Source organism: Planococcus citri, chromosome 2, assembly GCF_950023065.1.
Source record: "Planococcus citri chromosome 2, ihPlaCitr1.1, whole genome shotgun sequence".
Taxonomy (NCBI): domain Eukaryota; kingdom Metazoa; phylum Arthropoda; class Insecta; order Hemiptera; family Pseudococcidae; genus Planococcus; species Planococcus citri.
Window position 1 is genome coordinate 7905993 of NC_088678.1, and position 22404 is coordinate 7928396.

A 22404-nucleotide genomic window follows, 5' to 3' on the forward strand; every position below is an offset into this window, starting at 1 on the left:
ATTTTTTCCTATTTTTTTCACATAGTACATACATACTTACATTTAAATGGCGGTGAATAAGCAATAGTGCAATACACACTAAATGAAATATCTAATGAACTATCAATTAGCTATACACTTATACACAATGCATTACACTGACAGTATTTTCAATTACTCAAATGGTGACTATGTGGTGCTCTCCAAATATTGATCCATTCTATACCTACAGTTCTCAAGCTAATACTTTGTTATATGAAATAATAGGCAGGTTTTATCAAAATGATGTATTCACCAATATGTACACTATTCAACTGTTTACTGTCTCAGTACAAACTTACTGTCTAGCTTGATACCGACTAATATTATAAACGATATAAAAACGTCATGTTTGAGTGTCTTACTTATTCATTTTCACACACCTCAAAACCTATTCCTCAAACTCTTAACTCATCCAACTAGCTCATTCTCTGTACACTCCTATTTCTTATACAACATACTTACATCTACATAATTATATATACATCAGTGCATATTATGAAAATTTTAAATTCTAATCTTAACACAACACCACTCAAAACAACCAGTATCACTTGTCATTATCAAGGCCAAACTATACTCTGGATCCAATCTACGTAGTGCGATACTTTGGTGTAAACTCCCGGATATCCGTTATGTTGACAAATTCCAGTACCAAAAGAAGCGATTCCTATTATATTCCACTTACAAAGTTCACCTGGCGACAAGATTTGTAGCACACCTCCGGAGTCAGCCTGTTTTTAAAAAATCACAAAAATTAGTCTTGCCCCTCTTGTTATGTATGGCAGAAAACACCCTCTTGTCCTTCGGCTTAAAGTAGTATGTACCATTGTACCTTGATGTGGCTCTCCTCAAATGATCGACAATTCCAGTGCGGTCCTGCGTGTGCATCTCGGCCACAAATCATAGCATTTGAATCATAAAGGCGTGCCATCTCTGTGCTATTTTCATTAAACGATATTTGGCATTCTTGATGATCTATTATTTTTATAGCTGCTTCCAGTAAATTGTCGCTGGTTCTTTCGGCTATGAAATGAGAATCAAATGTTGAGAGACTGTCTAGATCAAATGAGGATTGCATCGTAATATTTTCTACCTCTGCCCGTTCTTTCCCAGCCAGTAATGGTCGCAAAACTGTTGATGGGTATATCAGAAGTCGATGCATGCAGACAAGCTGGCCTCAAATAAGGGTTGAATGTGACTGTGGCGTTCAACTCAATAAGCGAAATATCGTGCTGAAACGATGATGACTGCAGGTAATCCGAGTGGACATGGATTTTGACAATGCTATAAACTTTTGATTTGGGTGGTGTGTACCCGTCTTGTGGATACAAGACCACTTCTCTCAGTAAAACCCATTGTGGCGGACCCCTGAAAAAAAAACAAGAGAAATTTCAATATGTAGGTATTGGGTAATCACGGATTTATTGGAGATGTGCTGAAGTGAAAATTTCAACTCACGATGCTGATGTTTGACTACAACGCCCTGAAGTCATGACAAATTTTTCGCTTATTAAAGCTCCGTCGCAATCCCATGAAACGTTGTTGAATTCTCTTCCGTATCCAATCAGAGCCTATACATACAGATAAATCAGTTATTGGTAATTTGGTACTATCAGAGGGAGATATGCCTACAGGGTTACTCGAATGAGAGTATTTTATATACCCTAGTTCGGGTAACACTGCAAAGCCGGATAGTTTTGAAAATTTTGAGTCTAGCCTATATTTTAGATCTGGTAAAAATTTTGTACCATATGATGATAGTCTCGAGTTTTTCCTGGCGTTTTTTGAGGCAACGCTGCAGTATCTAAGCAGTCGCTAAGGTGTTTGTAATAGTATCCTTTTTGGCCTGGCAGTTGGGGGTCTGTCCATTTGTTCACATATCGATGTTCTCCATACTCTTGGCATTCTAAATAAGGAAATCTCAATAAATTCTTAAGTTTGAAAAACGACGAGATGAAATTAGTTAAACTTCAGAACAGAACTAAGGTTAGTATGGTATGTGAATTATAATAGTTACCTACTGTTACATGGAAATGAAAGTTTCGCTTTTTAATATAGTATTGTACTTACTTTGTAAAGCTATTTGTATTGCGGTGGAATTCTTGGAACTTGGCACTGGTCTCGGAGTAGTTGATGTATTACCAAATGGTCCACAAATTGCCTAACATCAAGCAGTATATTGCATTAATCACAAAATTCGAACAAAGTACTCAAATTTTGGCCCCTCTAGACTAATTTGAAATTTTTAGTTCGGTGCTGCTGGTTCAAAAAAGGTCAAATTGCGATTGTTTTCGAGTAGAGTGATCGTTTAAACACACCAGACGAATTATCTTGCCAAAAAAACTGCTCGTTGTGAGAAAATTCGATTTTTTCGTTTCTTTTTGTAATTTAAAAATTGGTCAAAAATTCACTTTTTAACTCGCGCTTCCGAAATATCCTAGTGTCCATTTGAAACAGTCGAGGGGGTGTTCAATAAGCTCCGATCGAAGTCATCAATTCTCACTTGAAAATCCCCTTTCACTCGATGGAATAAACTCATCACAAAAATCAAAATTTTAAAAAATTCAAAAAATAAACGAATTTTAGTTTTTTGCTATGAGTGTTATTTTCATCAACTTATTTATGAAATACGTCAGAAAGAGGTCAAAATAAGACAACAGAAACTTTTTTGATGTTTGTAATTGAAAATGAATTTTTTCAATTTTGATTTTTTTGTGATGAGTTCATTTCATCAAGTGAAAGGGTTCTTTTTTCCACTTTTTCAACGGATACGTAAAAATAGGGGTCGAATAGGCCAACTTCACCTATATCAGAACTTTTTTTCATAGGTTAAAACAAAAAATCACATTTTTTCTCAAACTTTCAATTTTTCCAAATCGATTTCACAAGATACTGCCATCCCATTTTTTTAATATATTGTTCAGCATAAAAAGTTGTCCATAATATATTTTTTTCAGAATTTTTGAGAGTCGGAACGATATGAAAACTACGTTTCAAAACTTTTTGAGCTAATTTTTCGTACGAAAAAAAGTGGCAACACTGATTTTTATGATATCAGCGAAAAGCCTTTCAAATCCCCTAACTATTGGAAAAAGTTCCATTTTGGTAGATATCGCGGTTATTGAGTAATCCTCTGCTGAAATGGATGATATTTTTAGTTCACTGAATACTTTGACACCCCCTAGCAGCTTTTAAAAAAGGACTAGAAGGCTCCCCTTCAGAAGGTCTTTCCACAGGAAAAAGTTCAAAAAATCGCCGACCCCCCCCCACTACCACTTCTTGGTTAAATTGGTGTAGAATGACCCTTAGGTTTGGAAAGAAAATATTTTCAAAATATGAAACTCCTTAAAAAATATGCAATGTGTAATTTTTCAAGCACCCTATTCAGTTCAGTCCTGAAGTGTCGTGAATTTCGACACAGATTATTTATGACATATGAAAATTATGTTCAGCTGAACTTTTAATCCAAATTACCTATACCTGAGATGGTGGAGATGGATTAGGAGTTGTCAGAATAATATTTGTCAAATTGCAGCATATTTCGAAATATTTGAGCAAAATTTCATCTCGATAAGCACATGGCATGGTTTGTTCAGCATTAACAAGCTCTCTCGCATTGGAACAATCAAAGTGCGTGTTGCAGAGCTTCCCATATTTTCTGTGCTTATTTTTGTTTTTGCGAACACATTCTGAAATATGGAACTTGAAGGTATTCATCACTAATACCAAAGAATAACTTATGAATAATATTATGTAAGTGGAATGCGTATGTGTATGTTCAAGAATTCGAAGTGACTCGAAGTAAGCTGTAATTTGGTACGTACAAACTAAAATTTACTATTTGTCCCAATTTTAATATGATGAGTCGGTTGGAAGGGGTTTCAAGCCGCTCTGGAACTTCCAGCCATATTTTGAAAGTTTCAGATTTTCAGAAAATGCCATAAAAGTGTCAAAAATTAAGTTAAGCTCACACAAACGCGATTTGAGCTTCTTAGTGACCCCTTGACAAATCATTCATTTTATTTTTAAAAATCGGAGGGTCTCCAGAATGGCTTAAAATCACATCCAATTGTTTCATCGAGTTGAACTTGATCAGATAAAATTTCGACTGATTTTTATAAGAAAAAAATGTTGGAGGCTCCACAGCAGTAGGAAACTGTTTCCAATTGGTTTGCCTCTGCAAACATAGAATGAGTTCATTAGGTACCTATCTGTACTTATGTACAAAATTTCAATTTTCTGGGTCAATTAGTAAAATTTTTAAATTTCATTTTGTTTCTCTGGTTTTTGAAAATTTATCAAAATTCAAGAATGAACATTGGAGCTTGAAAATTTGGCTTGTGGGTTATTTTTAATGCCTTTTTGAACGAGCTTAATCTGTGATCTGAAATTTTTCCACCGATTCCGATACTTACCTCCAGAGTACCTACTTGAGTCACTGATAGATAGTCAAATTCATATTATCAATTGTTATTCAATTAGACTATTGTTATGGGTTCATTTTGGCTTACCTTCTGCTTGACAAAGATGCAATATGAGAAGGATAGGTATTATTATTGAAATACAGCGTATCGATATTCGCTTCATTGAGACGATTAAAAAACCAAAAAAAGATTCTCGAATTCAGCTTTAAATGAAACAGTGTTACGAGTTGCTATTCGATTCATGTACAGCAAGTACTTAAGGAAGTGTAGATGTTCGCAACTTCCACGAGACCAGTACGACAACGAAATGAATGCATGATGATGCCATACTCTTAATGTATTTGTCTCTGAATTTGAAACCATATTATGTTACTGTAAAAATAACTGTCTTGTTAACCTCTTGATGGCATCGAGTTCCCTAAATGCGAATACTATAAATCAACAAGAATGGGAATTCCCATTTAAAATACTGCACGCAGTTTCGTCGCGATACTGGCTGTACCTGAACGATATGGCGCGTGGCGTGAAACTATATTTTATGTGACCTATTATGCAGAAAAAGCAATGCGAGGGCAAAAGGCAAAAATTTCGATAATTTTCATATTGAAAAGTGAAAAAAAATGTTTTTTTGACAACTCAATTTTAGAATTCGAACTGACGTGATTTTGAAATTTTTAAAAAAAAAGCAAACTGGCAAAAGCTTACGAAATTTTATGTTCAGAGGAAGTAAAAATAGCATCTATTTTTAGTTTAAAACATCAAAAATCTACTGGAGGCTCCAGTATTTTTCAAAAAAGTCGCTGGAGGCTCTAAAATGGCTTGAATCCAACTAAAGTCGTCTTCAGAGGGTGTTAAAATTGTAGTGCAGGGTAAATTTCAGCTTTCCATCTCCATTTGATGAAATTTTGTAGAAATTTAAAGTTTCAAAAATCTGCTGGAGGCTTCAGGAATTCTCAAAAGTCGCTGGAGGCTCCAAAACGACTTGAAATTCACTGCAGTAATTCGTAGCGTATTGAAATTAGTTTTTAGAATAAATTTCAGCTTTACAACTCCAATTTGATGGAATTTTGTGGGAATTTCGAGTTTCAAAAATCTGCTGGAGGCTCCAGAACTGCTCAAAACGAGTTGAAACCATTTCCAATCGGTTTGGCATGTCGAAAATAATTTCAGCTTTCTTGGTCAATTTGGTAAAATTTTGATTTTTTCCCTCACTTTTGGCCTAAATTCGATTTTCAAAAATTGACCAGAAACCAAAAAACGCACTTTAGCACTTGAAATTTTGACAGGTGATAAATTTTTGCATGATCTTTCGATCTACCTTTGTAAGGTTTGAAAAATTTCGTGCAAGTCCTATGTTGAAACGCTAAATCAGCAATTTCGGCTGACCTGTCAATCAAAATGGCCGCCATTTTGTAAGTAAGGCCAACTTTTTTTTGGGCAAGTTTGCTTTAAAATGTTCCTTAGGATGTCCCCTCTAAGAAAACAGTTGTTCCGGAGGATCGGTGGGGAGAGGGGGTAGCAATTACTCCTATTGTCATATGCCGAACTATTTTAGTATAAGAACACATGGACCCCCCCCCCCATGGTTTAGTGTACAACTACTAGCGCTACGGTCATGCTGAGTACTAAAAATTATACTAGTATAGTGTAGTATCGATGATCCCTGTACTTATTTCGGATCCATGCATACTTCGGTGTCTCTCATCAGCAATTGTTTTTTTTGCGCATTATTATCTTCCCAATGGAAAATTTTACAAGTTTTCCATTCGGTAATTCATCAACTTCAAATAAAGTTTGGAAAGAAATTATTAGCAAAGTAAGTAGCTTCACAATGAGTACTTTCAAAATATACTTTCATATTTGTCTTTAATACTTCAACTGATTTTCAGAATTTTTTTCATTTTTCATAAACTGAGCCGATTTTTTGCATGGGTATAAATATGGACCCCTAAATTTTTTTACCTAATTTTGATTCAATATTTTTTAGAATGTCGAGAAAAGTGTTTTCAACAAAGAAGGCAAGTCCAAAGTGTCGAAGATGTAACCTTATTACTCCCATGGTGCGATATTCAAAAAAAAAAGTCGGATAAGGCATTTCACGCATTGTTCACTTTTGTTTGTACTTACCTTTTTGTTCGGTTCATCCTTCTCTAATAGTGGAGGCAAATTAGCACCATATTTGAATTAAAAAAACATTTTTGGCTACCCAAGCTTTTATGATGAAAAATTGTCAGGGGTGGTCCCCTGAATAATTCCTGAGAACTACCACCCCACAGACCCCCGGCTAACTTTTTTATGGGCGGTTGAACCCCCCCCCCCAAAATGGGTTTTTTGCACGTTTATCCTCAGGGGTTCAGTTTACGTCAAAAATAACTTTAGTTTTGTGTTCTACGTCAAATTTCCGATCTATCGATATATCAACCGTCTTTCTACCCCCAAGGGGGGTGGAGCTAGAACCATTCAACTGTGAAGGGTTTTCTAAAAAACACAAAAAAGCTATCGGCGCAAAAGAGGGGTGAAATGGCCGCCGAGAGCGTTCGGGTTGATACTAGCATAGAAGGTGGGTACTATCGAGAAACTACCGCGCGAAAAATTTCAGATCCACTCCACCTCCCTTTTTTGGGGAACCCCCCCTTTTCTGAAATTTCAATGGCACTTTTCTCAGCCCCATTTTAACCGATTTTGAAAATTTTTCGGTATGTAATGTATATCCTTGGTAGGTATCCTCACAAAAATTTTCAACCCCCTCCTCTCATATTTACCCCTCAAAATGGTGTAACAAGTGTCTTGGCGAGGTTTGGGGGTAAAATGGGAATTTTGGGGAAAATAACTAGTTATTAATAATTAGGGTGTCGTTTTCTTATGATTCGATACCGCTGAGCACGAATATGACGTCAGATTTTTTGCTACACTCTTCTAGCCCTTTCCAAAGCATTTGGACCCCTCAATTTTTACTATTGTTAAATAACATAAAATAAGTTGCAAAATGCTATTTTGAAGGGTAAACATGAGGGGAGGGGGTTGAAAATTTTTGTGGGGATACCTACCAAGGATATACATTACATACCGAAAAATTTTCAAAATCGGTTAAAATGGGGCTGAGAAAAGTGCCATTGAAATTTCAGAGAAGGGAGGTTCCCCAAAAAGGGGAGGTGGAGTGGATCTGAAATTTTTCACGCGGTAGTTTCTCGATAGTACCCACCTTCTATGCTAGTATCAACCCGAACGCTCTCGGCGGCCATTTCACCCCTCTTTTGCGCCGATAGCTTTTTTGTGTTTTTTAGAAAACCCCTCACAGTTGAATGGTTCTAGCTCCACCCCCCTTGGGGGTAGAAAGACGGTTGATATATCAATAGATCGGAAATTTGACGTAGAACACAAAACTAAAGTTATTTTTGACGCAAAATGAACCCCTGAGGATAAAAGTGCAAAAAACCCATTTTGGGGGGGTTCAACCCCCCATAAAAAAGTTAGCCGGGGGTCTGTGGGGTGGTAGTTCTCAGGAATTATTCAGGGGACCACCCCTGACAATTTTTCATCATAAAAGCTAGGGTAGCCAAAAATGTTTTTTTCTTTTCTTATTTGCCTCCACTATAAATTGTATCGTTACTTTTTTTTGGAAAATAATTTGAGTTCGAGTCATGCAAATTCAGCAAAACTTTTCATTTTGAGTTGAAAACTAATCACATTTATTGATCTTGGGGGTATCTCCTGGGGGGGGGGGAGATATTTATGGTTTCTCAAAAAAGGATTTTTTCAAAATATGAAATTTTGAAAAAATCCTTTTTTGAGAAACCAAGATGGAGTGAAGAAAAACCCCAGAGGCTGGATTTTGACGAAAATTGATTAAGAAGTTATAGGTATTTACTTTCAGTGCAGGACTACCCAGAAAAATTTTAATCCTCCTAGCCATGCAGAAAGCTGAGCCAAGGGTCCTCAAACTCTGGTCATTTTTGAAAAACGTAGTTTTTGCCACTTGGGATAATACCATCTGTGCAGTAGCCCGGCCACTCCCTCAAATGTTACGATTGGAGTTTCTAAACCTCCCTGACTCATTGAATTCAAAATTCAAGATCACTTTCAGCCCTCTACCGAGCGATTTAAGATTGGCGGATGTAGAAATGACGATTTCTCATCAATATCATTGCACGTTTCCACCATTAAAAATTACTTTAATAAAATACCAACTGTGGATTCGTGTTCAGCAAACTTACCTTACCTCTGAGAATCATTTCAATCAAATTTCCAAACTAGACAACTTCTCTAAATTTTATTGTTATAGGTAATTTAGATGATCGTGTGCACCACATCGACGAAATCTTGAGTGATAATTTGAAGCACTAGGTATTATGCTCATATTTTTTTTATGTAGTTTTTTTCAAGCAGGCACGTACAATGAATAAATAGTTACATACATATATTCAAATGAAATCAAATGAAATAGGTATGTAATGAAAAATTTTCACTACATTGAAGAAATGCATCGTACTGTGAGAGTTTCAACTGCTCAAATGGTGACTGTGGTATCAATCTAAAATACTGATCCATATTATACGATTTTAAAGGTTATGAATAGGTATGGGCACATATCAGTGCATATTATGAACATTTTAAAATTCTACCGTAATTAACACCACTCAAAATCACATTTATAATTTGTCATTGTCAAGGCCAAACTATACTCTGGATCCAATCTACGTAATGCGACACTTTGGTGTAAACTCCCGGATACTTGTTATGTTGGCAAAGTCCAGTACCAAAAGATGCAATTCCTATGATACTCCACGTGCATGATTCATGGACAATTTGTAGCACACCTCCCGAGTCAGCCTGTTTTTAAAAAATCACAAAAATTAGTTTTGCCCCTTTTCTGGTGTACCTAAAGGCAGAAAACACGTTAGTTTTCTTCAGCCTAAAGTACTCGTAGTACCTTAATGTGGCTCTCCTCAGACGATCGACAATACGAGGGATCTTCTCTGTATGCATCTCGAGCACAAATCATGGTATTTGAATCATAAACGCGTGTTAAGTTGGTAGCATTTTCATTGAATAATGCTTCGCATTCACGATGATCTACTCGTGGGTAAACTATTGCTTCCAGTAAATTGTTGCTGGTTTGTTCGGCTACGATATGAAAATCAAATTTTGAAAAACTGTCTACATTAATAATTAATAAGGATTGCATCGTACGGTTTTCTACCTATGCCAGATCTTTCCCAGCCAGTAATGGTCGTATAACTGTGAATGGGTATAGTCGATGTATGCAGACAAGCTGGCCTCAAGTAAGGGTTGAATGTGACTGTGGTGTTCAACTCAATAAGCGAAATATCATGCTGAAACGATGATGGCTTGTAATCCGAGTGGAAGTGGATTTTGACAATACTATAAACTGTTGATTTGGTCGTGTACTCTGCTTCTAAATCATTGACTACGTCTTTCAGTAAAACCCATTGTGGCGGGCCCCTGAAAAAAATTAAACGTTTCAATATTTTTGGTAATTTTATGGATTTATTGGAGAAGTGCTGAAGTGAAAATTTCAACTCACGATGCTGATGTTTGACCGCAACGCGCTGAACTCATGATAAATTTTTCGCTTATTAAAGCGCCGTCGCAATCCCACGAAACGTTCTTGAATTCTTTTCCGTATCCAATCAGAGCCTATACAAACGGACGAATCAGTTATTCAAGGATCAATTGGTACCAGAGCATATCTTTAAGAAAGGGTATTCCCGGATAAGATAGGTGAAATGCCCCTGTCCTCGGATTTTTGATTGAACTTTTTTGGGTACCTCTAAAAAAAATTGTAGACCCAAAAATTTGTCCCCCATCCCACCCTCCTTGTCTACAATGACAAAAAAAAACTTTTTTTGGGGGGGGGGGGAAATCGCACTTCAACGAGTTTTGAATAAAAAAATTTGATTTCACCCAAAATATGTACAGGAAGCATGGATCTATCCACATGAATTTTTTCGAAGAAAATTTGAAACCGCCATATCGCCGAACCTAATTGTTGTGCCCAAAATTTTTTTTCTTCTAAAAATATGTTCAGGTAAGTACTATTTTTGGAAATTTTTTCAAATTTTTTCTCCAGGTGGGTCATCTTCAAAAACTCAAAAAACTCTTCAAAATGTGCTTTTTGTGTCATAATCATAATAGCACCGCCAATTTCAAAAATACTCGTAGTGAAGTTCTGAAGCTTTACACGTGAACCTTGAAAAACTATAGAAGATGCAACAATTCTTCTAAAAGCTCATTTTGGGCCCATGGGCACCTCCTCACCCAATTTTGGGTCTGAAAAATGTTGGCAATATGGGTGTCGTTTTCATATAAATCGAACCCCCTGAACATGAATATGAAGTTGGATTTACAGTTGAACCCTTCCAAGCGCCCCATTTGGGGGGGGGGGGTACAGTGTCCCAAAATTGAGTTTTTCACAAAAAATGGTCTATTTTAGCGTAACCTAAGTCCTGTAACTTCCTTAATCAAGGTTGACCCATGGTTTTTGTGGAGAATACCATTATACACCACACCCATCCTCTCCCCCTCTCCCCCTCTGCCTATGTTGACAACTATCACAAGATATAAAAAAATATAAAGGTAAAAATATTTGCGAAGGTGGAGATGAAATGGATTTAAATCAAGAAAACGTAGACGACCCGAATCCGCAACAAGTACGTTATTTTTATATCTTAAGTTCGAGTGTGATCCGTGTGAGGCTAATTAAAGTGGAATGTTTTAGCCTCGTAAACAAGGACACGGTGGTTGTGGTAGATACCAACCTATATTCAGACGTACCGGATTAGAAATAACAGCCGAATGGAAACACGTTAATGAAGATTCGCAAGAGAAGAAGATCCCTCTGAGTGCCGAACGAGTACACGAAATTTTCAAGCATATTATCGACGAAGAGTGTATTATTTTGGGTATGGATCCGAGATACGCGCGTCCCGATTGGATGATCGTTACCGTACTGCCTGTTCCTCCGTTACCAGTTCGACCTGCTGTTGTTATGTTTGGATCTGCTCGGAATCAGGTGCGTTTCTCTACGAAGAAATGGTATTTTGAAGATGATTGGGGTAGTATGGTCTGATTTGTGTTTAATTTTACAGGATGATATAACTCATAAACTATCCGATATAATTAAATGTAACAATGAACTCGTAAGAAACGAACAAGCCGGTGCTGCTGCTCACGTTATTGCCGAAAATATCAAAATGTTGCAATTTCACGTCGCCACATTGGTCGATAACGATATGCCTGGGTTGCCTAGGTACGTATTTCTTTTACTCGATTTACGTGTATATTTTGATCAATTAACGGAATCTGTTTGCGTTTTCAGAGCTATGCAGAAATCAGGCAAACCGTTGAAATCGATAAAAGCTCGACTCAAGGGTAAAGAAGGTAGAATTCGTGGTAATTTGATGGGTAAACGTGTGGATTTCTCAGCTCGTACTGTAATCACACCTGATCCTAATTTACGTATCGATCAAGTCGGTGTGCCTCGTTCGGTGGCACAGAACATGACATTCCCTGAGATTGTTACGCCGTTTAATATTGATAAGTGAGTTGATTTTTGATTCGAGCTAATTTTTGTATTCACGAATTTGTAGGCCTAGTGATTTTTAACCTTTTTTGGTAATTTTCCAGTATGTTACAATTGGTGAAACGAGGTAACTCTCATTACCCCGGTGCCAAATACATCATACGAGATAACTGTGAAAGAATTGATTTACGTTTCCATCCTAAACCATCCGATTTGCATTTACAATGCGGCTATACAAAGTAGAAAGACATATTCGAGATGGTGATCTAGTCATATTTAATCGTCAGCCTACGTTACATAAAATGAGTATGATGGGTCATCGTGTAAAAGTTCTGCCTTGGTCAACTTTTCGTATGAATCTTAGGTTTGTAATGAAAAAATACTCTTGACTTTTGGGTACTTCCTTATTTAATAGTGTTTATTTTTGTCGAACAGTTGCACATCTCCTTATAACGCTGATTTCGACGGCGATGAGATGAACTTAACGTACCTCAGTCGATGGAGACGCGAGCTGAGATCGAGAATATTCACATAACACCGCGTCAAATCATTACGCCTCAGGGCGGCTATTACCGAAATATTTTTGCATCCGCAATCGCCGCAATCGACGTAATGAGCGTTGCAAATTATTGGCGTTATCTTGAAAAAAAAAAAATTTCAATTGTTAATTGGGCTTTTATAAACATTAGGTATTGTTACTCACATATTAAAATAACGCACATTACGCTCAACACGGTTGCTTTCTATCTACTCTAACGACGCAATCTTTTACGTTCATTGCGTTGGATTACGTCGATTGCGGAGGCAAAAATATTTCGGTAATAGCCGCCCTGGCCAATCGACCTGTTATGGGTATTGTACAAGATACTTTGACGGCCGTGCGTAAAATGACGAAACGAGACGTGTTTTTGGAAAAAGTAAGTCTTCTTTGAGAAGACACCTGTGCTCTTTTTCGAATTCTTATCACGTTTGTTGTGTGTAGGAACAAATGATGAATATTCTGATGCATTTACCGAGCTGGAATGGTAAAATGCCCATACCCTGTATTTTGAAACCGAAACCGTTGTGGTCTGGTATGCTAAACCCCCCAACTTTGTAACCAATTCTAAGTTTATTTATACTATTACCTATAATACCTACAATACTACCTACCTATGTTATAAGTATAACTTGTACAAAGCCAAAAGGCATAAACGTACCGAATAAATTGAATTGAATTGAATTGAATTGATCAATTTCGAGTCGAAAGGACACTCGTTGAACGATTTAATGAGATTTTTTTGCTTTTGTGAATATTCGCAGGTAAACAGATCTTCTCTTTGATTATTCCCGGAAACGTAAACATGATCAGAACTCACTCGACTCATCCTGAAGAAGAAGACGCTGGACCAAATAAATGGATCTCCGTTGGAGACACCAAAGTAGTCGTCGAACACGGTGAACTAATTATGGGTATTTTGTGTAAGAAAACACTCGGTGCTTCAGCTGGTTCGTTGTTGCATATTTATTGGCTGGAATTGGGACACGAAGATTGCGGTATTTTCTACGGTAATATTCAAACCGTGGTCAATTACTGGCTGTTGTACGAAGGTGAGTTGATATTTGAAGTTGTAAAGGAAAATATTTGTACCAAATTTACTAATTTTATCGGTGTTATGTGATGCAGGCCACTCGATTGGTATTGGTGACACTATTGCTGATCCCCAAACGTATCAAGAGATCCAGAAAGCTATTAAAAAAGCCAAAGACGATGTAATAGAGGTGATTGCCAAAGCTCATAATATGGAATTGGAACCTACGCCTGGTAACACGCTTAGGCAAACTTTCGAAAATCAGGTGAGCTTCTAGTAATATTTGATAAATTCATGTAGACGGATTCAGTTGAATTAATGACTCAATTTGGAAGGAATTCTTCTCTAGTAATGTTCTTCACATTGTGTTTTTCTAGGTCAACAGAATTCTAAACGATGCTCGTGACAAAACTGGAGGTTCTGCTAAAAAATCGTTAACTGAGTATAATAATTTAAAGGCTATGGTGGTAGCCGGATCCAAAGGTTCAAATATTAATATTTCGCAGGTTCGTAGTATTGCAAAATAACCGCAGAATATCGACATTGCTGAAAATTTAAAAGATATATGTCTCATGTTCACTTCTGTTTCGCTAGGTTATTGCTTGCGTAGGTCAACAGAACGTTGAAGGTAAACGTATTCCTTTTGGATTCCGTAAACAAACGTTACCGCATTTCATCAAAGATGATTACGGTCCTGAATCTAGAGGATTCGTAGAAAATTCCTATGTAGCCGGATTGACTCCTTCGGAATTCTTCTTTCACGCTATGGGAGGTGTCGTGAAGGTCTTATCGATACTGCTGTATAAACAGCCAAAACTGGTGAGTTATTTTTTAGAGGTCGACACCTTTGGGGGAAAAATTTGTATTCAGTTGACTGAGAGGTATTAATTTTTCAATCTGCGTCGTTTCTAGGATACATCCAACGTCGTTTGATAAAGGCTATGGAGTCTGTTATGGTCCATTACGATAGCACACAGTTCGTAACTCGGTTGGCCAACTTATTCAGTTACGTTACGGTGAAGACAGTTTGTGCGAAGAAATGGTAGAGTTCCAGGCCATAAACACCATTCAACTTTCGCACCGGAAATTTGAAGAGAAATATCGATTCGATCCGTCTAACGAAAGGTGCATATTTGAAAAAATTATAACGAATCTGATTTTTGAACGAAACTTTAACATTTTCTATTCGCTTTTGTAGGATTTTCAACGAAGACGTAGTTCGCGAATTGATGGGCAGTGGTGAAGTTATCGCTGAACTGGAGAAAGAATGGGCTCAGTTGAACATGGATCGTGAAAATCTACGCGAAATTTTCCCCTCCGGCGAGAACAAAGTCGTATTGCCTTGTAATCTCAAACGTATTATATGGAACGCTCAGAAAATGTTCCATATCAATGAACGTGTACCCACCAATGTGAATCCACTGAAAGTTATTCAAGGTTTGATGATTATTTCAATCATTTCACCCAATGATACGAATAAAATTAACTAAAATTCGTGTAATTTTCTCGCAGGTGTTAAAGAATTGCTGGATAAATGCGTTATCGTGGCCGGAGAACATGTGCTCAGCAAGCAAGCCAACACAAACGCTACGCTTTTGTTCAGGGATTGATAAGATCCACTTTATGTTACAAAACTAGTTTCAGAAAAATATCGTCTGTCTTCCGAAGCATTCGAATGGTTAATCGGTGAAATCGAACATAGATTCCATCAAGCTCAGGTAATATTTTAATACCCAGATGTGTGACCCTGAATCGAATTGAATTTGATTTAATTCGCGTGTACGTGATTTTGTTCAGGTACAACCTGGTGAAATGGTGGGAGCATTGGCTGCCCAAAGTTTAGGAGAACCGGCCACGCAGATGAACTGAATACTTTCCATTTTGCTGGTGTGTCTTCGAAGAACGTAACCTTGGGTGTACCCAGATTGAAGGTAAAACTAAAGCATACGTAGGAACGAAAATATCGGGTTATTTCGTGTCAAATTAACCAGGTTTTGGGTTCAGTGGGTGCGATTTTGTTCAAAATTTTTAAATTTCAAATTCTCCGTTATTTAGGAAATCATCAATATCAGTAAAAAACCAAAGGCTCCGTCATTGACGGTATTCTTGACCGGTGCAGCAGCTTGTGACGCAGAGAAAGCTAAAAACGTATTGTGTCGTCTGGAACATACCACATTAAGAAAGGTAAGCAGATTCGTTTGAGGTTTCAATATCAATTTTGGTTCTGGAATGTTTTCTCATCATTACCTTTCCATTTTTTTTCACAGGTCACCGCTAATACGGCCATTTACTACGATCCGGATCCTGAAAACACTGTCATCAAGGAAGATCAAGAGTTCGTTAACGTTTACTACGAAATGCCGGATTTCGATCCGACCAGAATAGCGCCTTGGTTGTTGCGTATTGAATTGGATCGTAAACGAATGACAGGTATACGAGTGTTTTGGTCTTTCTCGTCCATACGTCTCTTTCCCGCTGGATTTTGGCTAAAATTTATTCGTCTCTTTTACAGATAAAAAATTAACTATGGAAGCGATCTCGGAAAAATCAACGCTGGATTCGGCGAAGATTTGAATTGTATATTTAACGACGATAACGCCGAGAAGCTTATCCTACGAATACGTATCATGAACAGCGAAACCAGTAAATTACACGATGGCGAAGAGAATCTCGATAAAATGGAAGACGCCATGCTTTTGAGATGTATCGAAGCGAATATGTTATCAGACATGACCCTACAAGTGAGTTTCAGCGAATCTGGTCTCATTTGTTGTTCTTAACGAAGGATTCTTACTCACGCGAGTTTTTGTTATTGTTTAAATAGGGTATCGAAGCCATCAGCAAAGTGTACATGCATTTACCTCAAACTGATTCCAAGAAACGTGTCATTATCACCGAAAGCGGAGAATTCAAAGCCATTGCTGAGTGGTTTCTGGAAACTGACGGTACCAGTTTAATGAAGGTGACACAAAGTCCGACCGAAAGCGCATGCAAAATAATGAACATCACCAGTTAACATTTGAAATTCTAAATTGCATTTTTCATTTTTTTTTTTGAATTTTCAATTTTTGAAAATCAGTTTGGCTAAAATTGAGAATAAAATACATGAAATCAAAAGTTTACCAACTCGACCTTGAAAGCTGAAAATTTGGGATATACCATATTTTTGACCTACCAAATCGATTGAAAACCATTACAAATTGTTGCAAGTAGTTTTGAAACAGTCAGCAAATTTTTAAATTTCAAAATTTCAAAAATTTTCACAAAATGAAATTATAAACTCGAAATGCACTCTGAGCCTTGATTTCAGGATGAAGAATCAACTTTCAACTAAGTATTTCATATTTGCAAATACCACCCAGTAGCGATGAAGTTAACTCGAAATACCATACCGATTCAAAAAACGATTCATCGCTCTAATTTCTTGTTCAAATAACTCACAAGGGAACCTCTTGAGGTGTCCGCCTCCGATTTGAACGGGACCGCGATTTTTGGAAAGAGCATGTTCTAAAACCCCCAAAACCAAATTTTCAGCTGCCCAAGTTCATTTTTCGATTTTTTGGCGAATTTTTGAAAATTCAAAATTGACTGTTTTTGGCGATTTATGCTTTTTTTCAAAAGTACGAACTTGATCAGTAAAAATGGTCAAAATAAGCCCCAAAACTAATATTTATTACCCGAATCCAAATTTTACCATTTCTAGCCATTCTGGAGCCTCCAGCGCGATTTTTCAATTTCTCCAGAATTTTGAATTCGCTCCATAAGAAGACGTGAATATGAAGTATTTATCGGCACTACAAAAAAGTGTTTTGCACGACAGATGCTAACGTCCCAAAACCACTTTCTTAACGACAGAAACCGTTTTCAACCATTGCACAACAAAAATTCAAGTGCACGCCAAAAAAATTGATAATGAAATAAAGCGATCTGTAAAGAACCGTTTTTTTGTTTTGTTTTGTTTTCTTCCTCAATTAAATAAATCGATGATTAGGTATATTTTTGTTTCATTATTTTTTCTTTTTCTTTAAAGGTGGAAAAAATTTTAAATGCGATTAAGAGATGTGCTTAGCTTGAGGTAGTGGTATCAGTTTTCTTTTCTTCTTCTTTTAGCTTCTGTGAACATAAATAATAGGTAATAAAAATTAAGTATAAATTAATTGACAAAATTAAAAATACTTTGGTAATTTTATTTTAATAATAACATAGGTAATTATTATTGTAATTTTCCTACTTTCAACAATCATACATGTTTCTAAGTTTTTTTCACTCAATCTCTCCCCTCCGATCGCTCTCTTTGCTTCAATTGACCGAACATGAACATCATCTCAAAATTATCATTTCAAAATCATAAAAACGTACAAAAATTTCAAATAATTTATCCCCCTCCCTCATAAAGAAAAATCAAATCTTTTTACAAATTCTAATGATTCATCACTTTAAAACCGTAAAATACTTGAACATAAACAGTCAAATAATCTATTCAAAGCATTAAACTTTAAAACCGTAAAATACTTGAACATAAACAGTCAAATAATCTATTCAAAGCGTTAAATAAAAATTTCCATTTAAAAATTGCAAAAATGCCTCAAAATTTTCGAAGCCTTTAAAAAAGAGCATCGAACAGAATCAGAAAATTTTAAACATTATCCCCTTTTCTATTAAATAAGAAACACCAAAAGTCAAATCCTAAAATATTCGAAAGTAAGTAGGTACTCGTTCATAAAATTATCTTATGAATGTTTTTCTGCTAAAAAAATATGATTTTTCTCAGATCTTAAAATGTTTACAAATTTTTTCATCTTTTTCAGTCGACAAAAAATTGTTATGTATTTATTTTGAATAGGTAGCCTGATTCTACATTTTTTGAATTTGCCATTTTCAAAAAAAAAAGAAAAAAGTCGTTTAGAAGGTCATCGACACTTGTTATTTGTTTCACAATGAAAATTAGTCAACGAGGAAACAAATATTCAAATCGTTTTTTCACACTAATAACCTGAATCATGACCCCCCCCCTTCCCCAGACCGCTCTCTTTCATGAAACACTCAGTCATTCTCGCGTCAGAAATTATTTTACAATATGACACAAAAGTAGTGCTCCGTGGCTTTTATTTATAAGTGGAAAGAGTTGGCGAGATGAATGAAACGGCGTTGAGTAGAGACAAATAAGGACTTTCAAAAGCGGCCTTGAAAATTTCAAGCCCATGGACAGGATGTCCACAAATTATAAAACCGGTTTGGTCAAAAAATTCAAACCGGTTTTTATATGCGCAATGTATTCTACACACTAAGACGACAAAAACGTGATATGAATTTTTTGAAACCGGTTCATCAATTTGCAACCAGTTGAAAAAAAATACCCAAAAATTGTATGAAACAAAAGTTTGTAGTGGTTAGGGGGTGTGCACTTGTGCAGCGTGCCGCCTTGTACTATGCCGGCCAACTTCTCTTTAGATTACTCGTGTAGCGATCTCTATACTTATAAGCTTAAACGTAATGTTAATGTTGTTTCTTTGCCCTGTGTTGGCTTAATGAATTTTAATGCATTCTAACACGTTTGCGATAGCTTCTAGCTCAGTATAACGGCGATTAAATTTGTATTCTTAAATAAAAGTATTTTTACTCTTATTTGTTAGCCTACATGGAAGACATTATAGCGTATTGGGATTAATTAGATATTTGGCTTGTTTAATTAATAGGCGGCTATTTTGTATGATTTGCTTTCTTGTAATAAATAATATCTGAAACGAACTCTCCGTATTTATTCTTTGTGTCGTAAACGATATTCCTATCAACTTACTGACGTGACGTATAAGGGTTACACATATGAACACCCTATTCACTATTCAGCGCTGCTAGAATCACTCCACCGCACATTCGTAAGTATGGTAGTAATCGTCATAAATCGACACTTCGTTACCTATACCTGCGAAAAATAAAAATAAAAAACTAAAAATGGTCACTCAACAGGAGTTTGACGATTATAAAAAAAATAATCGCTCAACAATTAAAAGAAGCACAAGATGCTTCGAAAAAACAAGACGATGACAAAATCAAAGAATTAGAAGAAGAAAGTAAAAAACAAATCGCGGAGAAAGTAAAGGAGCTAGAAAACGAATACAGAAAGCTTTTCGAATTGTCAACCAAGCAATTGGAAACCAAATTCGAAAAAGATTTCAACGATTCGATGAAAAAATGGGCTGAAGATACGAACCAAGAAATTGGTACTAACATCTCTGAATTTAAAAATAACATAGTAGGCGAATTAAGAAACGAGGCAATAAACCTATCCAAACAGAACGAAGCGGAAATGGAGAAAACAATCGATGTATTGTTGAGAGGTGCAGAAGTGACATTGGCTAATAAAATGAAAACAACATCCGAAGCTCAAAAATCATCACCAGGACAAGTGTTCATCGAGCTATTTAGAAAAAGCGCCACAATGTTCACTCAAAAAATGCACCACCACCCGAACCGTTTTGTGAAACGAAATCAAACAAAAGAAATTGAAGAAAATTTGTCGCCCACCACACGCCGAATGCTTTTTATTTCATGCGTTGAATATAAAACACAGGCGTGGGAGACAAAAATTCAAAAAGGCGACCCCCTAGATAAGTTATTAGCTGATTTTTTGAATCTATAGATACTGGGACGATTCGGCGAAACAATCCGCCATCGATTATTTTTAATTCAGATACTACCGAAGAAATCAAAACGATGGCTGACTACATCATATTTCGCTATGTGGCACGATACTTTATCTGAAACACACCTGGCACCGCCAAACGTAATGAAAACAATACTAGATAGGATGCACGACCCTATCCAAAATAAGATCAACTTAGAAGGCCTAGAAACGAAAGATGATTTGATTAAAAAATTAACTCTAGTGAAAAAAGCGGTGTCAGACGACTACCTACTTAGCAATGTACGTACATTCGGTGAAAAACGTACATACGAAGCGAAAACCGTCGAAGAGTCACAAAAAACCCTGGAAGAAAAACCAAGAACCAGGTATTTGGGAAAAAGATTCGATCCGCATTACCACAAATGATTAAGGAATATTAATTGGCGCGCAAAAAATAATTATGGATCAAATTAGAGGAATCCCCCTCCCACCCGACAAGGTGACCAAAGCGGTCCGAGCGGCCAAAACGTACAAAATGTCCAAACTGGAACCCCCCCCCCCCAGGAATACCACCTTGGCTCCAACGGCCCCGCAACAATCGTTGTTTTACACACACGCAAATCCAGGTGGATCAAAAAACGAAAACTGACGATGTATATGGCAAAAAATGCTACAACGAGGAGGGGTAACAAAACATATAAAATTAAGAACCAAATTTTCGACCGAATAGGGGAAGGTGCAGTGGTCAATCGTATTGTAAATAACCGAACGATCGAACAACAATGGAAAATTATTAAAAATACTACTAATTTAAAGAAGAACATGATTCTATCCATTGGGGAAGACGAAGTAAACGATATCTTCGCCACCTTCGGCTGCATCGAGGATTACCTACTCCATATGATTCAGCATTTATACGTGAAAACGGTGCCGAAAATATTTTTGTAAATTTCCAAATTTTGTTACCCTATGTAAAAGGCAGAAAAAATGCGAAAAGTCTGAAAAGATACCTAATCTTACGCAGGCTTTTTCCAAAAATAACTCAAAAAAAACCAAAACATATCTGTTAACTCGACACTTCGACAGGCTGACATGTTTTTGCGAAAAACCGAAACTCACGCCTTTGCAAGAACCGAATTTGGAAACGTAAAAGTAAATAGGTACCTATTTGAGAAAAATCATAAATCAAATAAGCCATCTATCAAAAAATACGTAGTAATTAGTAAAATCGTGCCATATAGCGTTGATACGCGAAATTGGGCAAATTATCGACGGCGCGGTCGAGAGACTGAGCAAATCGAGCACGAAATTTTCCTCGAAAAAAACGAAACCAAAAAACCAAGAAAAAATAAACGAAAAAATTCGAAAAAAGTAGTTCCAATAAAAGTAGTCCCCCTAAATCCCAAAACACAAATTTTTGAAAACTCGAAATAGGTACAAGGACCAAGGAGAGAAACACATGGAAGAACAAGTTACAAATGCACAAATAAATAAAAATATACCTAATCGTCAACGATGTGCAGCAAAACGTTGAGCCGGAGCATAGTGTGCCTTTTATTCCAGAAATCGTGATCACACCGCCGATCAATTCAATGGTCGAGGAAGTTCAACAGCCAATAGCTTCAATTAAATCAGCAATGGCAGATTCTGCCCAGCAGGCAACTGCACCAGTGACCAAACTGAAGGTCAAATTTTCGTTCCACGAATTAAACAAGGAACTGGAAGCTGAAAAAGAAAAAGAATCAAATAACAAAACACCAAAAACAATTCTGGAAAACGATAAATTAATCGAGTCACCGCCAAAAGTCATGTCCATTGAGACTGAAAAACCGTCCGTCGACCAAAATTCAGCAAAACCAATGTCACCCGAAGCTGAAAAGAAAAAATAAAAAGCATTAAATACGTGTGTAATAGAATGGACGATTCGAGGGGCACCATATTATGGATTGATGGACACTGGGACAGAATTTAATTAGTGAACGATTAATACAAAAGATTGAAAAAAATAGCAAAGAGTCGATTGAATTTTCAATCCCAAAACACAAGGTTGTAATTACGGTAGCAAATGGTAAAAAAGAAAGCACACTGCCCTACTCAGCGACGATTAAAATGAAATTTGAAGATTATTTTATTGGAAATTCCATTTTATATTGTGAACAGTCTTCCGTGTGGATTTTTTATTGGCAGAGACACGATGGAGGACGAGAAAATCGACATCTC

At 36.6% G+C, this 22404-nt stretch overlaps 4 protein-coding genes and 1 pseudogene across 4 annotated transcripts; 3 read left to right on the forward strand and 2 right to left on the reverse strand.

Annotated features, from left to right (window-relative positions):
• Positions 1-251: 251 nt before the first annotated feature.
• Positions 252-4768, reverse strand: LOC135834449 (prostasin-like). The gene is made up of 8 exons (XM_065348328.1): positions 4533-4768; positions 3502-3710; positions 2092-2182; positions 1770-1927; positions 1480-1592; positions 1115-1389; positions 854-1044; positions 252-752 (listed from the first exon to the last, which is right to left on the reverse strand). The coding sequence occupies exons 1-8, from the start codon at positions 4606-4608 to the stop codon at positions 582-584; spliced, it is 1284 nt and encodes a 427-aa protein (XP_065204400.1). The 5' UTR covers positions 4609-4768; the 3' UTR covers positions 252-581.
• A 3506-nt stretch (positions 4769-8274) lies between these two features.
• Positions 8275-12755, forward strand: LOC135834448 (DNA-directed RNA polymerase II subunit RPB1-like; annotated as a pseudogene).
• Positions 9111-10392, reverse strand: LOC135833633 (plasma kallikrein-like). The gene is made up of 5 exons (XM_065347403.1): positions 10384-10392; positions 9991-10103; positions 9646-9908; positions 9376-9569; positions 9111-9275 (listed from the first exon to the last, which is right to left on the reverse strand). Exons 1-5 carry the CDS (start codon positions 10390-10392, stop codon positions 9111-9113), a joined length of 744 nt encoding a protein of 247 aa, XP_065203475.1.
• Positions 12756-12780: 25 nt separating the features above from the next.
• Positions 12781-19307, forward strand: LOC135834447 (DNA-directed RNA polymerase II subunit RPB1-like). The gene is given in 18 exon segments (XM_065348326.1): positions 12781-12905; positions 12971-13061; positions 13291-13578; positions 13655-13824; positions 13937-14065; positions 14154-14333; positions 14336-14378; positions 14472-14530; positions 14533-14684; positions 14758-14996; positions 15072-15277; positions 15357-15420; positions 15423-15490; positions 15615-15743; positions 15827-15989; positions 16072-16104; positions 16107-16300; positions 16384-19307. Coding segments are annotated over 18 exon segments (2469 nt in total). The 5' UTR covers positions 12781-12836; the 3' UTR covers positions 16576-19307.
• On the forward strand, positions 19198-22073 carry LOC135833634 (uncharacterized). The gene is made up of 3 exons (XM_065347404.1): positions 19198-19214; positions 19527-19965; positions 21708-22073. Exons 1-3 carry the CDS (start codon positions 19198-19200, stop codon positions 22071-22073), a joined length of 822 nt encoding a protein of 273 aa, XP_065203476.1.
• The last annotated feature ends 331 nt before the right edge of the window (positions 22074-22404 follow it).